Genomic DNA, 15,795 nt, shown 5'->3' with positions numbered 1-15,795 from the left:
TGCCTAGGGCTGGAGGGATTAGGGAGAAGTAGAGGGTGACTGCTAAGGGGATGGGTTTCTTTTTGGGGATGATAAAAATGTTCTACAATTGGATGGCCATGATAGTGGCACAACCTTCTGAATTTATTAAAAATCACTGAATTGTACATTTTAATTGGCTGAATTATATGGTATGTGATTATACTTCAACAAAGCTATTAAAAAGAAAAATGATTTGCTAGACTCTTAGCTATCTCCTGACATATACTGCTTATTAACCTTAAAATTAGGATGATAAAATTGACCTAGCTCTTTCCTCCGTCCTGAACTTTCCCTATAATGACAATTAAGAGCTTTACATCGTTTATATAATAAATCAATTCATTTTAAATTCTCCTTTTCCTTGATCCAATAAATTCAAGATCTTGAATACAATTAATACTTTGGTCTTAAGATAACTTTTATATGGTAATCTTTTCTTCTATGTATATAATGAAAAAGGAAATACAAAGTCCTTGTTAACTAATGTGTAACACAGAAAGAAATGTATCCATAAAAATGATTTCAGCCCCTGTATGGGTGATTAGAATGTCAGAACACTGAAGGTCTATTTTAGTTTGATCTTAAGATAACTTTTATACGATAATCTTTTCTCCTATGTATATAATGGAAAAGGAAATACAAAGTCCTTGTTAATTAATGTGTAACTGAGAAAGAAATGTATCCATAAAAATGATTTCAGCCCTTATATGGGTGATTAGAAGGTCAGAACACTGGAGGTCTATTTTAGGTTTTAATAACTACTGAGCATAAAAGCTTGAGGAAATCACTTCAGGTTCTTTAACTGTAAGCATAAACTGCTTTCTAACAGTTGGCAGAATATAGGATAGGTATACTTGATTAGCAAAGGCACGAACTACAAATATTTAAAAGATAATACAAACAGGAGAAATGCAGAAATAAAACTATTCACATACTTGGCAAAACTAATACCAAGCAACCATGTGACAATCATATGAAGCTTTTCATCATAACAGTGATTCACAAATTTGAATTTCAATAGTGAGCCTAAAGATGATGGCAGCCTACGCTTTGGGGGGAAAATAATGGAAAATATTTCTTGAACAACTGAATCTTCTCTGATGCTTTATTTAACAGCTGCATTGAGATATAATTCACACACCACACAAGTCACTCATTTAAAGTGTAAAAGGCATTGGTTTCTAGTGTATTCAAAAGGTTGTGCAACTATCCCACCATCATCTGATTTTTAGCAGAACATCTGAGACGTAACAGTGATAATAGCTGTGTGGTCTCATACCCTTCTTGGCTGCAAGTCTCCCTTCATATGAATGTGGGGTGTTTGTTCATCTAAGTGCAGGTTAGGCTTCTTAATTCTCATAAAAGGACACCATTTCTACCTTCTGTCCAGCTTAATTATTAAGTACCTAACATGGTTTTAATAAAAAATTCAAAATATCTACAGTCTATCCTCTTGTCAGAGTATAGATATTGACCCATCTTTTAGCAAAGGCCTAATTGAAAAATTTCTAAGAATGTACAGGCTGTTTGTTCCTCTAGAATCTCCAAGATGACAAAGTGATCTTACATCCAAGTCTAATTTTTAACAGCTATTTGAGGTACTGAGAATATATCCAGGTTCATTAAAAAAAAAAAAAAAAAAAAAAAAAACTGGCAAGGCGCGGTGGCTCACGCCTGTAATCCCAGCACTTTGGGAGGCTGAGGCGGGTGGATCACGAGGTCAAGAGATCGAGACCATCCTGGTCACATGGTGAAACCCCGTCTCTACTAAAAATACAAAAAATTAGCTGGGCATGGTGGCGCGTGCTTGTAATCCCAGCTACTCAGGAGGCTGAGGCAGGAGAATTGCCTGAACCCAGGAGGCGGAGGTTGCGGTGAGCCGAGATCGCACCATTGCACTCCAGCCTGGGTAACAAGAGTGAAACTCGGTCTCAAAAAAAAAAAAAAAACTATGACTGAGTAGTGAGGTCTGCTGGTAGATCTAGACAGGACTGGGGGCACAAACACTCTCCTGCCTGACATCCCTGCATCTTAATTTTAACCCTGAATCCAATGAGGCATGACAAATTCACGTGCTTCAACTGCATTGTTTTGGCCCCATACAATTACTTTTGCTGAATTGCACTTTGGTGCTCTGGCCCTAGCTTGAATGGACGAGAATACCTCAAAACATCTACAACAAAACCACCACTTTATTATTAAAATGACATTTTTCAGGGTGTTGTCCACCTTACCTTCTCCCAAAGGAGAAATTTCTCTCAGACCTAAGAACCAGAAAATGCTTTTGCTTTTCCTGAACATCTGGTTTCTATTTATCCTATAAATAATGTAACACTTAACAGTATTTTCCTTTCTTTCTTTTTTCCGCTTTGGACAAAGAAATTTCAAATCTCGGACTAGATGTGTTGGCTCATGCTCTTTGGGAGGCTGAGGCAGGTGGATCACGAGGTCAGGAGTTCAAGACCAGCCTGACCAACATAGTGCAACCCTGTCTCTACTAAAAATACAAACATTAGCCAGGTGTGGTGGCATGCATCTATAATCTCAGCTACTCAGGAGACCGAGGCAGGAGAACCACTTGAACCCGGAAGGTGAAGGTTGCAGTGAGCTGAGATTGTACCACTGCACTTCAGCCTGGGTGACACAGTGAGGCCATTAACCTATTCCATCTTTTTCTACTCACCCTGATTATTTAATTTTATTTAAACTTTTTATGTTTAATATGTGTTCCTTTTTGGCTATGGCAGGTTGTAAATAAATAAAGAAACAGATGGGAGGTAGATAGGTAGTGAAATAGCTAGACAGCTCACTATAAAAAGAACTTGAAAGAAAGATATATAGCTACTGGCAAGATACACAGGTTATTAATTAAGGCATAGGTTGTTACAGGTTTAAAGAGGGCATATTTTAAAACAAACTCCAGGTTTCACATTTAGTTTCATAGGGCTATCAAGTTTATAAAATACTTATTACTATTTCTTATTATCCTTCTTATTACCAATTTTTATTCTCTCTCCTCTTTTTATTTTCTAAAATCTACCTTCCCCAACCCTGTGACTATAAAAACAAAAACAGATTTCACAGATGGAAGGATGCTAATGGAAAAGTCTTCCCCCACCCCCTTCAGAAATAAAGAGAAAATTGTGAATACGTTCCACAGGGAGAAAGAAAACACACCAAACCTTTATGAAGAAAATAGTCTTATATTAGGTTTTGCCTAGAATTCTAAAAAAAAATCAATCCATATCCCTTTTTGGTAATAAGGGTCTCTGAGAGTACAGCAGTCTCCAACGTGGATAGTAAACTCTTCCAAGGCCCTAAGGTGGCATTTAGAACTCTGACAAAGGTGATGGGCTTGCTGTGAGCTCATGCCTACCCTAAGCTCAGCAGAGACCTGTGGACAGAGGTAACATTAGAAAGCAGCTCCACTGCAGTGCTGACTGATTCATTCTATGTTCAAATTTCCAGTTATTTCATTTGATTGCACTTGGGTGTGTTTTATGAGATTGCTACAGTTAGCCTGAGTTGTTAAAGGAACACGTGCATTTCCATTACCAAAGTAGGTATCAAATCCTCGGCGGGTTGGAAGGCATTCTTTCCGGTACATTCCCAGGTGCCATTTTCCAACCATATGGGTAGTATAACCTGCTTCTTTAAGGAGCTGTGGCAGGAGTTTTTCATCCAGAGGAACACAGCTGGGCTGACAGGGCCAGATTATTTGGTGCTGTAAACCTGTACGGATCTTACAGAGATAGACATAAAATTATAGATTAATGACATTGAAACATTGTGAACAAACAGATAAAATGCCCTCCTACCTTACTGATCATGTCTGTTGACTTGGATGTTTAACTCTATTCCTGTACTGGCTGGAGGATATTTCTGAAAGGCAGAATTCTCTTCTTCAAATAAAGTAGTGGACATAAACAGGATTTGAAAGACAAATAAAACCATTCCAACAGACATTTTGAACATTTATCAAGGCACTATGTTAGAAACCATTAACTTGCCACTTCTTGCTCAAAAAAAGTAGCAATAATACATTGTGTGAATCTGTCAAGAACGAAGTGTGTTTCAATTTGAGGCATACAAAAAGTTGGTGTTTGATTAGAAGAGGCTTCTGTAATCTTTGAAAACTTGGTGAATTTTTAACCAGTTTTTTTTTTTTTTTTTTTGGCATCTTCTTTTTTTTTTGAGGTGGAGTTTCACTCTTGTCGCCCAGGTTAGAGTGCAACAGCGCGATCTTGGCTCACTGCAACCTCCACCTCCCAGATCCAAGTGATTCTCCTGCCTCAGCCTCCTGAGTAGCTGGGATTACAGGCACATGCCACCATGCCCAGCTAATTTATTTGTATTTTTAGTAGAAACAGGGTTTCACCATGTTGGCCAGGCTGTTCTTGAACTCCTGACCTCAGGTGATCTGCTTGCCTTGGCCTCCCAAAGTGCTGGGATTACAGGCGTGAGCCACCACGCCCAGCTGAGTTATTTAACAGTATAATAAAATGATTATTTGCATTTTTATTCTACTTTATATAAATTGTAATCTCAAGAGACAGTGTCCAAATTTTTCTTATAAAAGCAGTCATCTGACTGCTGCTTGGGAGTGGCTCACACAAATGTGCCTGGGGTATAAGGTCCACACAGCAACTAACCTTTAAGCAATGACCACTTGTTAACTTTTGATGTAATATTGAATAGAATATCCACAATTATATGAAAAATATATTAAAATAGCCCTCCCTTTTCCAACTACAGATCTGTTTGGGGCCAGATTTTTCTTCTTCAATTTTTACCAAAAATAATATATCATAACAGGTTAAATGCAGAAGCAGATACAACAACCTAGCAAACTTCTGTTAGTAGAAAAGATGTATGAAAAATATTAAACAATGGCATTTTTCTCACATAACTATTTGGTTTTGGAAAACACACCTTTTTTTCATAGCTTACTTATGTTAATATTGTGGGTTTGTTACTATTTTTCATTGAATAAAAAAATTTATAAATTGTTTTAACTTATGGCAAATTTTGAATGGTTACAACCCACTTAAATCTATGTTCCTTGGGGTCCTCAATAATTTGTAAGCAAATACAAAGATCCTAAGACCAAAATGTTTGAGAACTGATGCTCTAGTGTCCAATAGTGATCATTGCCATGAGGAAAAATATAGGCGAGGGAGACAATGACAGAGGTAGCACTTGCAATAGAGTGGCAAAAGAAAGCTCTTCTGGGCCAGGCGAGGTGGCTCGTCCCTGTAATCCCAACACTTGGGGAGGCTAAGACAGGAGGACCATTTCACTCTAGGAATTCCAGAACAGCCTGGGCAACATATCACAACCTTATCTCTACTAAAAAAAAAAAAAAAAAAAAATTAGCCAAGCATGGTGGCATGTGCCTGCAGTTTCAGCTACCAAGAAGACTGAAGTGGGAGGATCACTTGAGCCTGGGAGGTCAAGGCTGCAGTGAACTGTAATCATATCACTGCACTGCACTCCAGCCTGGGCAACAGGGGCAAGACCCTGTCTCAAAAAAAGAGAGAAAGAAATAAACCTTTTCTCGAAGAGGAGATATTTGAGCAGTGACCAGAATAAAGTGAGGCAGTGAGACTTGCAGAAATCTGGGTTAAGAGCAATCCAGGCCTAAGAAATAAAAACTTCAAAGGCCCTGAGACCTGAGCTTACCAGACAAGTTCAAAAGGCCAGCCCAGAATTCGATGTGGCCCTGTCACAGCTCTTGTGCTGGTGGGTGCCACTGTGGCCCCTGATGCAGCATGCCAGGGTATCCCCCCTTGTCTGCCCAGTCTTGCCCTTCCCTATAACTTGACACCTCCCTGCTCCTTGTCCTGGGTTAGCCAGGGAGGTACCCTTCTTTGTATGAAGTGGGACTGTGGTCTCAAATTCAACTCTGCCCCAGACACCAGCCTTCCCCAGCAGTGGGAGCTCTTGATTTATAGAATAAACAGGCTCTGGGGACACGGGAGGTAAAGAGTGCCAGTTCTCAACCCAGGCCATGACTGGTCCCTTTGTCAGCTGAAAGGTGGAGAGCAAGAAATTTGTTGCTAACAAATGATTTTTTTTAAAGTGTTTGTGAGTAATTTGTTTGCCTTATATTTAAAACAGAATAGCATGAGGTTCAGAGAATTAAATCCCATCCTGGCTCTATCACTTATGAGCTTTGTAACCCTGAGCAGTAACTTCATTTGGTAACTCATTAACTTCAATAACTTGAGTAAGTTTGGAATTGCACCTACTATCGCTTTACTGTATGATCTCTTTCCATATCCTCCTAAAAGAACCGTGTGGAATAATATCTTAAATGTCAAGTTAAAGTGGGTTTATCTTGAGGAAGATGGTTAACTATCTTGATGTGGTGATGGTTTCACAGGTATATATCTATCAAAGCTTATTGAATTGTATACTTTAAGTATGTGCAGCTTATTGTACGTCAGTCATATCTCAATAAAGCTATTTAAAAATAAAAGTGAGTTTAACTTTTCTATTGAGATTGTTATGCCTCTCCTAGAAATAATTAGACACCTACATTGGGATATGTGCCAGATGCCTTCTGTTTGCCTTTCAAATCCACACTGCCTTTTCAGTTCTGCTCTCTACCCTAGAAGGCTGACCTATGAGGACCAAATCAAAGGACATTTGTTTTCTGGTTTCTGATTGGGCTCAGACAATGGGGAGCCCCAGCAGGAGTGAGAGGGAAAGAGGAGAGTGCATGGCCTTGGCGGCCAGACTGCTAAGCCTGGCTACATGTGCCTCTCTACTGAAGGTCACTCTGGAAACAGACTTCTTTCTCTTTCTGCCTCTCTCCTTCTAAGTTCTGGTAACTGCCCCTTCCTTTCTTCTCTTCTGATCTAGGGGTAGTAACAGCTCCACTGGATTACTACACTATCCCTAGCATTTTGCCATACACATTCACACCTTTTAAAATTGTCCCTTGGTACGTAAACCCTCCCTAATTTGAATGTGCCATCTCCTTTTTTTTTTTTTTTTGAGATGGAGTTTCATTCTTGTTGCCCAGGCTGGAGTGCAATGGCATGATCTCAGCTCACCACAGCTTCCACTTCCCGGGTTCAAGTGATTCTCCTGCCTCGGCCTCCCAAGTAGTGGGGATTACAGGCACGTGCTACCATACTTGGATAATTTTGTATTTTTAGTAGAGACAGGGTTTCTCCACGTTGGCCAGGCTGGTCTCAAACTCCTGAGCTCAGGTGATCCGCCTACCTCAACTTCCCAAAGTGCTGGGATTAAAGGCATGAGCCACCACACCAGCCGAATATGCCACCTCTTTCCAGCTGGGACCCTGAATGATAAGGATGTTATAATATCCAGGCTGGGAAAGGAAGCATTCCTCTCAGCACATGTGCACACGCACACACACACATACACACAACCCAAATCAAAGAATTATTCTTTCCATGGTTAACACTGGAAGCTTACTGAAGAGAAAATTGACCCTAGGGCTCAAAAACTTCATAGCATGTAGTATGCTAATTGGCAACCAGGCAGGATTAGTTAAAATATTTTATGGAATCCAAAAGCCCCAGTGGAGATAAATGCTCTGTGAAAATTTCCTTAAATGGAAAGCTCATCCATCACATGCAGAGAGTTAACTCTGATCGCTAGAAAGCACTGCCAAGAGATGTTGTGTGATTTGGTTTTCCTAAGCCATGGGCACCAAGCCAGGTGGTCAGCTGAAGCCTGCCTCCATTATCTACAATCATATGGAGCAGGGAATGTGTTCTTTTCAGTTCCTGAGAATTTATTTGACAGAGCATTTTTATGGCATTATTGAGAAGCAGATGCCAAACCCTGGATGACATCCAAAAACATGTTTTCGGTCTGTTCAAACACTATCTGAAGCAAGGAAGCTGTAATGTGTAGAGAGGCAGTAAACAGGCAAATGCCGAGCTGGTTCAAACCCAACGCTTTAACATAGAACTACAGAGCCATACCATGTTTCATGGGGCAGGAAGGCAACCGAGCACCAATAGGAATCAAAAGAAAAAAATAAGGGTGCCCTGATAAAGACAACAGAATATAAAACAACTCCATTCTAACACCTATTTGCAATATCCAAAGAAGTGTGTGTGGATAGAGAAGGTTCTACATGTAATAAATGATAGTCCAAGAGGTTACCTCCCTATCTACCATGTGTGGCTGTCTTCTCTTCAATAGACCAAATCTTCTCTCAAAAAATGACTTCTCCTAAGATTTTACTTGACCATCAAAAACTCTCTCCACAAAGGCAAAAGGTCTGCAAATCCAGTGGAGGACCTGGCTTGTTCTAGGCTCTTTCTGTGAGATACCTGAGAGAGCCTTGTTTACATGTTGGTTGCACGTAACACTATTTGGTCCAGTGTGTTATTCTGTCTTCTGCACACCTAGGAGATCCTTGCAATATAGTCTCATCAGCTTAAAAAACAAAACCAATCTCTTGCTGGGGGAGAGGAAAATGACAGCTCCCATATCAGAATCTCTTACAATTCCCCTTTCAGAGGTCCAGGCAGTCTATCAATTAGTTATCTATGTCGGAGTTCAGACACAATATTTCACTACACTCAAACTCTCCCAAGAGTGAAGCAAACCACTGGTGCATAGAAGGCAATAGATGCTATTTCTCTTCTCACCTCAACAGTGTTGAGATAAGATCCCGCTGAACAGAGGGAGGTTCTGTCCAGTCAGTCTGGCCTGAGCAAGATGAACTCATATCCTCATGTGCCCACATATGTGCACAAAACCTCTTGCTGCAGTGCTTAAAAATTCACAAAAATGGGCTGCTCTACCCCTCCACCATATACACCAGAGAGCCTAGTGGGAAGCTTCATGATCAGAATGCAATCCCAGAACATGCTGGTGGCAAAGCAGGAGTTTAGAATTTCTAGTCTGTACCTCAGCCAGTACACGACAAGTTTTAACCACGGTCAAGTAGCACTTGTGCCACCTTAGATTTATTCCTGGAGATGCCCAAAGAACAAATGGATAGTGGAAAATCTGCTCCCTCCCCACTGAAGCCATCTAAAAAGCAGTCAGCTGCCCATGCTGCTGAAGCCAAGAGCTACAGATACACATTATGTGTGCTAGGGGCCTGGCTTTGCCATCTGGCCTGGCCCTTGAGGACTTGGGCCGCAGAACTGGCCCATGTCACTGACAGTTTTAAGAGTCTATTTATTTTGGTGTTGATTAGTGAAGAGTGCAAATCTCTGACTAAAACCCACAAAAGGATGTTGTTTGTAAAAAAGAATAAACAAGTCAGAAAGGGTTTCAGTGCCTCCCTCTGTTTAAATTATAATTCCAAAGAAAGCCCAAATGGAAAAGGAAGGAAAATAGAAGAAAGCTGAGGGAAAGGAATCTCTCAAAAGGTGATATGATTAAGGAAACACAAACAAAAGATAATGACTAGAGAACAACAGCTTATGCTCAAAGTGATTCCTGAAATGACAAGCCTCGTAAATCAAGCAACGAGAAAATCTCCTAACTCAACTGATCACGTTCTACTTAGCCCCAAATTTATTTTCTTATTTCTGCATTTGCAATTTCTTGGCAGGTAAAAGATATAAAATCTGGAATTGTTTCTTTATAATAGCTGCAATGTTTGCAGAATAAGGCCTTGCGCTCCCCTTCCCTCCTTGGAAAATGTCTCTTGGTTTTGGCTAGGCTTAGGAAGGATGCCTGGCTTTAGTAAACCCATCAAAGTCACCCCAGGGCTCTGATGTGCTTTAGTGAGGCCATCTTGCTTGTTCCTATGGAGCTAATGCATTCTTTTGTTTCTCCCCCTAAATGAGCACAGGAATAAAGACACTGTTTTATCTTAGGAGGCAACCATGGTCTCAGGGCTATATGCTCCTCTGACAGCTCCCTCCTTCTGTGTCTTTGCCAGGGGGTCCTAGGAGCGCCCACCTTGAGACATGCACCCTTCCCCCATCCCTGCACCCTACATACATTTCTTCCAGCTCTATACTCCCCTTTGCCCCACTTTTGAACCTCAAAACTCAGGGAGAGGTGAATATTGGCAGGAGTCCACTGAGAGGCCAGCAGGTGGGGAGCAGACAGGACAGTGAGGGTGACGAGGAGAAGAAGCAGGAAAGGAAGGGCACGTTCAGGCAGAGCACCTGCACCACCATATCCTCTTCTGCCTGCAGCATGCGTCTTTCCTGCTGACTTTCTTGAAGTAAACTTGAAGCAAAAGTCAAAAATTACCCATGATGCTCCAGCACAGTCTCTTTCTTATATTTCCCATCCAAGGTTCTGCCTCAGGGGTGAGTAAAAAGCCATGAAAATGTCTTGTCCATTTATCAGTGTGATTAAGAATAATGTGGTCTGGATCCCTTAAGAATGAAACCTTGGAGTCTTCTTTCATTGCTTCTATTCTGTGCCAAGGTTTATAGAGTTCAGGTGGAGTGGCCCCCTTGGTCCCCAAGGTAAGGACGTTCCCAGTTGAGGACCAGAGTTACTTATCTTAACTTTCTTCCCAGAAGAGTGTTTTCCTTTAAGACTTATCATTTTCTTACCCTTTAATCTTTTCAATTTCTTAGAAAAGAAGTAAGGGGCCTAGAAATGACATGCCAATTCTAAACAGTTTAATTAAGATGGTGAGCTCTTTCAGGAGCTATGTAAAAGTGCTTCTCACATTCGATCATTTAATTGTCCAACACTGAGTGCTTCTCTAGGCCAGAGATGAACAAGCCAATCTAATAGAGAAGTCAGACCTCAGAACCACTAACCACAATTAAAATCTGTAGTAGGAATAGCAAAGGTATAATGAATATTTTGTATTGAATAAAGTCAATTTGTAAGAATATGGAAAATTAGTAATATTGTCTTCTATTTGAACTAAAAGCAGTATACAAATTCTATTAGAAAAGCTGGAGAATGTTAAAAATTAATATATTTAATCTTGAGGTTCAAAACAAGGGGAAATGAATATAAAATCTATTTTCTCATATACATAACATGCCTCCATGGGGTACTAAGAAACCAATAAACAGGAGCTACCTATGGGAAGGAAGGCTGGGAGACAGGATGAAAAGATACTCATCTATATATTTATATTTTTTACATCTTTTATATTTGAAACTTTTGAATGCATTTTGTGGAGATGATTTTAAAAATAAGATTACTTTTTTTTTTTTTTTGAGACAGAGTCTCACTCTGTCACCTGGGCTGGAGTGTAGTGGCACCATCCTGGCTCAGGACAACCTCTGTCTCCTCAGGGTCAAAAAATCCTCCCCCACCCACCCCCTCTACCCCGATGTCCCAACCTCAGCCTCCTGAGTAGCTGGGACTACAGGTGCTTGCCACCACACCTGGTTAATTTTTTAACTTTTTATAGAGATGGGGTTTCCCCCACGGTATCGAACTCCTGGACTCCAGTGATCCGCCCACCTCAGCCTCCCAAATTGCTGTGATTACAGGCATGAGCCACAGTGCCCAGCCAAGCTTATTTATTTTAAAGAAGAAGAGAAAATATGTACAATTTAATTCTAACTAGAATTACATGTATCCAAAGAATGCCACATGGCACTTGACTGTATTTCCTTAAAATATACCCATTTAGAACACTGTTAGATTAGAAATGTTCTTTAGTGTATAACAGCCTCAGTGTAACCTTACCATAAAAAATCATACAAAAAAGTTCAAGTTTTAACATTTTATAACGGGTGGGCAGCATTAAACCCAGGGAGACCCAGCCTCTATCCTCTAGCTCTTGGCCTGCTTTTGGAACCCTCATTCACTCAGCTACTGCATCGTTCTAAGAACAAGCTCATTCCAGCCTCAAGGCCTTTGCTTCTGTTGCTCCTTCCTCCATGTTAAACTTTGCTAGAATGTGTACATGGCTGACTCCTCTTCATTCAGGCCTCTGATCATACTACCTCCTTGAAGACGCCTTCCTGAGTCACAATCACTTGACCTACTTTATTTTCTTCCCGATATTTACTGTCATGCCATTTAAATTCACCTTACTTTATCTTTCCTTCCTTCCTTCCTTCCTTCCTTCCTTCCTTCCTTCCTTCCTCCCTCCCTCCCTCCCTCCCTTCCCTCCCTCCCCCTCTCTCTCTCTTTCTTTCTTCTGAGACAGAGCCTTGCTCTGTCACCAAGGCTGGTGTGCAGTGGCACAATCTCAGCTCACTGCAACCTCCACCTCCAGGGTTCAAGCAATTCTTCTGCCTCACCCTCCTGAGTAGCTGGGATTACAGGTGCGCACCACCACATCTGGCTAATTTTTGTATTTTTAGTAGAGACGGGATTTCACCACATTGGCCAGGCTGGTCTCGAACTCCTGATCTTAGGTGATCCTCCTGTCTCAGTCTCCCAAAGTGCTGGGATTACAGGTGTGAGCTACCACGCCTGGCCTGTTTGTATTTATTTCACATCCCTGTTGGTTATTCCTTCTCCTTACCTCACCCCCTTCAGATTATAAGCACCAACAGAGTACAGTGGCATAACTCATTGCTCAGTAAACATTTGTTGAATGAAACAATGAATAAATATATCACACTTAATGGTGACCAACTGAAGCTTCCCCTCTAAGACTGGAAACAAGACAAGTATGTCCACTCATGCCACTTCTACTCAATATTGCACTAGAGATCCTATCCAGGGTAATACATAAGAAAATGAAATAAAAGACAACTAGATTAGAAAGGAAAAAATAAAACTATTTCTACTTGCATGTAGAAGTAGTTTTAGTACTTTAGTATTTTAGTACATCATGTAGATGACATGATCTTGTACTGAAAAACTCTAAAGATTACACACACACACAATTGGAACTAATAAGTTCATTGAGGTTGCAAAACGATCAATGTACATATATCAGTTGCGTTTCTATGCAAGAGCAATGAACTACTGAAAATAAAATTAAGAAAGGAAGTCCATTTATAATACCACTGAAAATAGAAAAACAGGAATAAATTTAACCAAAGAAGTACAATGCTTATACACTAAAAATTATAAAACATTGTTGAAAGAAATTAAAGAAGACCTAAATAGGCTGGGTGTGGTGGCTTACATCTATAATCCCAGCACTTTGGGAGGCCAAGGCAGGTGGATCATTTGAGATCAGGAGTTCAAGACCAGCCTGGCCAACATGATGAAACCCTATCTCTATTAAAACTAGAAAAATTAGCTGGGTGTGGTGGTATGTGCCTATAGTCCCAGCTACTCAGGAGGCTCAGGCAGGAGAATTGCTTGAACCCAGGAGGCAGAGGTTATGGTGAGCCAACACTGCACTCCAGCCTGGGCAACAGAGTAGAGCGAGACTCTGTCTCAAAAAACAAAACAAAAGAAAACAAACAAACAAACAAAAAACTGTAAATAAACAGACATCTCATGTTCTTAAATCGGAAGAGTTATATTGTTAAGGTAGTAATCCTCTCCAAATGGTTCTACAGATCACTGAAATTCCTATCAAAATTCCACTTGCCTTCTTTTTTATAGAAATAGGCAAGTTGATCCTAAAATTAATATGGAAATGCAAGGGGCCCAGAATAACCAAACCATACTGAAAAAGAAGAATAAAATTGGAAGGCTCACATTTTCTAATTCTGAAACCTTTGTAGTACAAAGCTACAGTTATCAAGGCAGTGAGGCAGTGGCATAAGGATAGGCACAGAGATCAATGGAATAGAATTGTAAGTCATATGTCTATGGTCAATTGAGTCTTGACAAGGGTACAAAGTGTGCAATGAGAAATGAACAGTCTTTTCAACAAATGGCACTGAAATACTTGGACACCTACATGCATCCACATACCTCAAATCATACATAAAAATGAACTTAAAATGGATCAAAGACCTAAATGTAAAAACTGAAACTATAAAATACTTAAAAGAAAACATAGAGGTAAATCTTCATAATCTTGAGTTAGAAAATGGTTTCTTAGACATTGTATCAAAAACATAAGCAACCAAAGAAAAACAGAAAACTTGCACATCAAAATTTGTAACTTTTGTTTCCATCAAAGGACACTATCAGGAAACTAAAAAGTAATCCACAGAAGGAGAGAAAATATTTGCAAATAATCTATCTGATAAGGGTTTACTTAATAGTATTCAGAATACATAAATATTGAGATTCACTCGGGGTGACTGGAGAACACTTGATCCCAGGAGCTGGAGACCAGCCTGGGGCAATATAGCAAGAACTAGACTGCATGCTGGCTGATGCTGCAGCACAAAGTTTACATGAGTAAACAGTCAGAGTAGAGACAAAGGAATGTGGGGTAAACAGACTTAACTGGGGAAGCTTTTATTATCCTAATCTTCACTCTGTGACTTAGTGTTCTAAGGTAAGAACTGGCTGCCTTCAGCCAGTTCCATAAGTTAATGAAAACCTTTTGACCTTCCAAAAGGTTAGAGACTATATCTTACAATCTTTCCCTAATATTTCCCTTAATATTTTGCCAGCCACCTCGAGTGAATCTCAACACATAAAGAACTCTTACAACTCAAGAATGAGAAGATAATCCAATTTTAAAGTAGGCAAAGGATCTGAGTAGACACTTCTCCAAAGAAGACACACAAATGATCAATAAGACATAAAAAGATGTTCAACATCTTTAGTCATTAAGGAAACGAAATTCAAAACTACAATTAAATACCAATTCCTACTCACTAGGATGACCTGAAGGCTATAATTAAAAAGACAGATAATGACAAGTGTTGGCAAGGATGTGGAGTCACTAAAACCACATACATTGCTAGTGGAAATATAAAATGGTACAGCTGTTGTGGAAAACATTTCCACTTCCTCAGAGTTAGACAGAGTTGTCACATGATACTAAGACAGTCATGTGGGAGGGAGTCCCTGGCAAAACTCCAGCTGGCCTGGGCACTGGGGTGGAGCCATAGAGGTTTGCACCTGGCCTTTCCTCTTCCTACATGGCACCTGGAATTCAAATGGGCAAGGAGGGAAGCACTGTAGCAGGGACTCCGACCTTGTGGCAGGTCCCTGTTTCCCCCTTTTTTCCTTTTCACCCAATAAAACCTTGCTTTACTCACCCTTCAAACGGTCTGCAAGCCTGAATTTTCATGCCATGGGACAGACAAGGACCTCGTACTTAGCTGAACTAAGGAGAACTCCTGAAACAATATGGTGTTTCACTCCTAGGTATTCACCCAAAAGAAGTGAAAAAACATGCTCATAAAAAAACTTGTACATGGGCATTCACAACATCATTATTTATAATAGCCAAAAAGTGCAAACAACCTAATGTCCATCAATCGATGAATGTATAGACAAAATGTGGCATGTCCATACAATGGAATATTATTGAGCCATAAAAGGGAACCATATATGCTACAACATAGATGAAAGGATATCTATTGTATTCCATTTATATGAAATGTCCAAAATAGGTAAATCCCATAGATAATAATAATATTAGTGGTTTCCAGGGACTTGTGGAATAGGGACATGAAGAGTGACTGCTAATGGTTAAGTGGTTTCTTTCTGAGGTGATGACAATATTGGTTGCACAACCTTGTGAATATACAAAAAACCATTGAATTGGATATTTTTAAATGGTAAATTTTATAGGATGTGAACTATAACTTAACATTCCCAGTGGGAATGTAAATTGGTACAATCTCTTAAGGTGCAATTTTACAATATTTATCAAAATTGCAAAGGCATCTACCCTTAAATCCAAAAAAATTCCTTTTTTAGGAACTTATCCTTCATATATATTCCAAAATGTACAAAGCATTCACTTCGCCATTCTTTGATATATCAAAAAGGCTGGAAACAACCTACATGTTCATC

At 40.0% G+C, this 15,795-nt stretch overlaps 1 protein-coding gene across 3 annotated transcripts in view; it reads right to left on the bottom strand.

Annotated features, from left to right (window-relative positions):
• Window positions 1–15,795, bottom strand: part of ARSB (arylsulfatase B) — a 212,380-nt gene that overhangs the window by 191,221 nt on the left and 5,364 nt on the right. For all 3 annotated transcript variants that reach the window (XM_032277510.1, XM_032277517.1, XM_032277526.1), the window contains exon 2: window positions 3,577–3,763. In XM_032277510.1, the coding sequence (XP_032133401.1) occupies window positions 3,577–3,763 (187 nt within the window). The remainder of the gene's footprint in view (window positions 1–3,576; window positions 3,764–15,795) is intronic.

Source organism: Sapajus apella, unplaced genomic scaffold, assembly GCF_009761245.1.
Source record: "Sapajus apella isolate SASKATOON/1434 unplaced genomic scaffold, GSC_monkey_1.0 scaffold1, whole genome shotgun sequence".
NCBI lineage: Eukaryota > Metazoa > Chordata > Mammalia > Primates > Cebidae > Sapajus > Sapajus apella.
The sequence above is the reverse complement of the archived record's forward strand: the minus strand, read 5'-3'. Positions and strand labels throughout refer to the sequence as shown.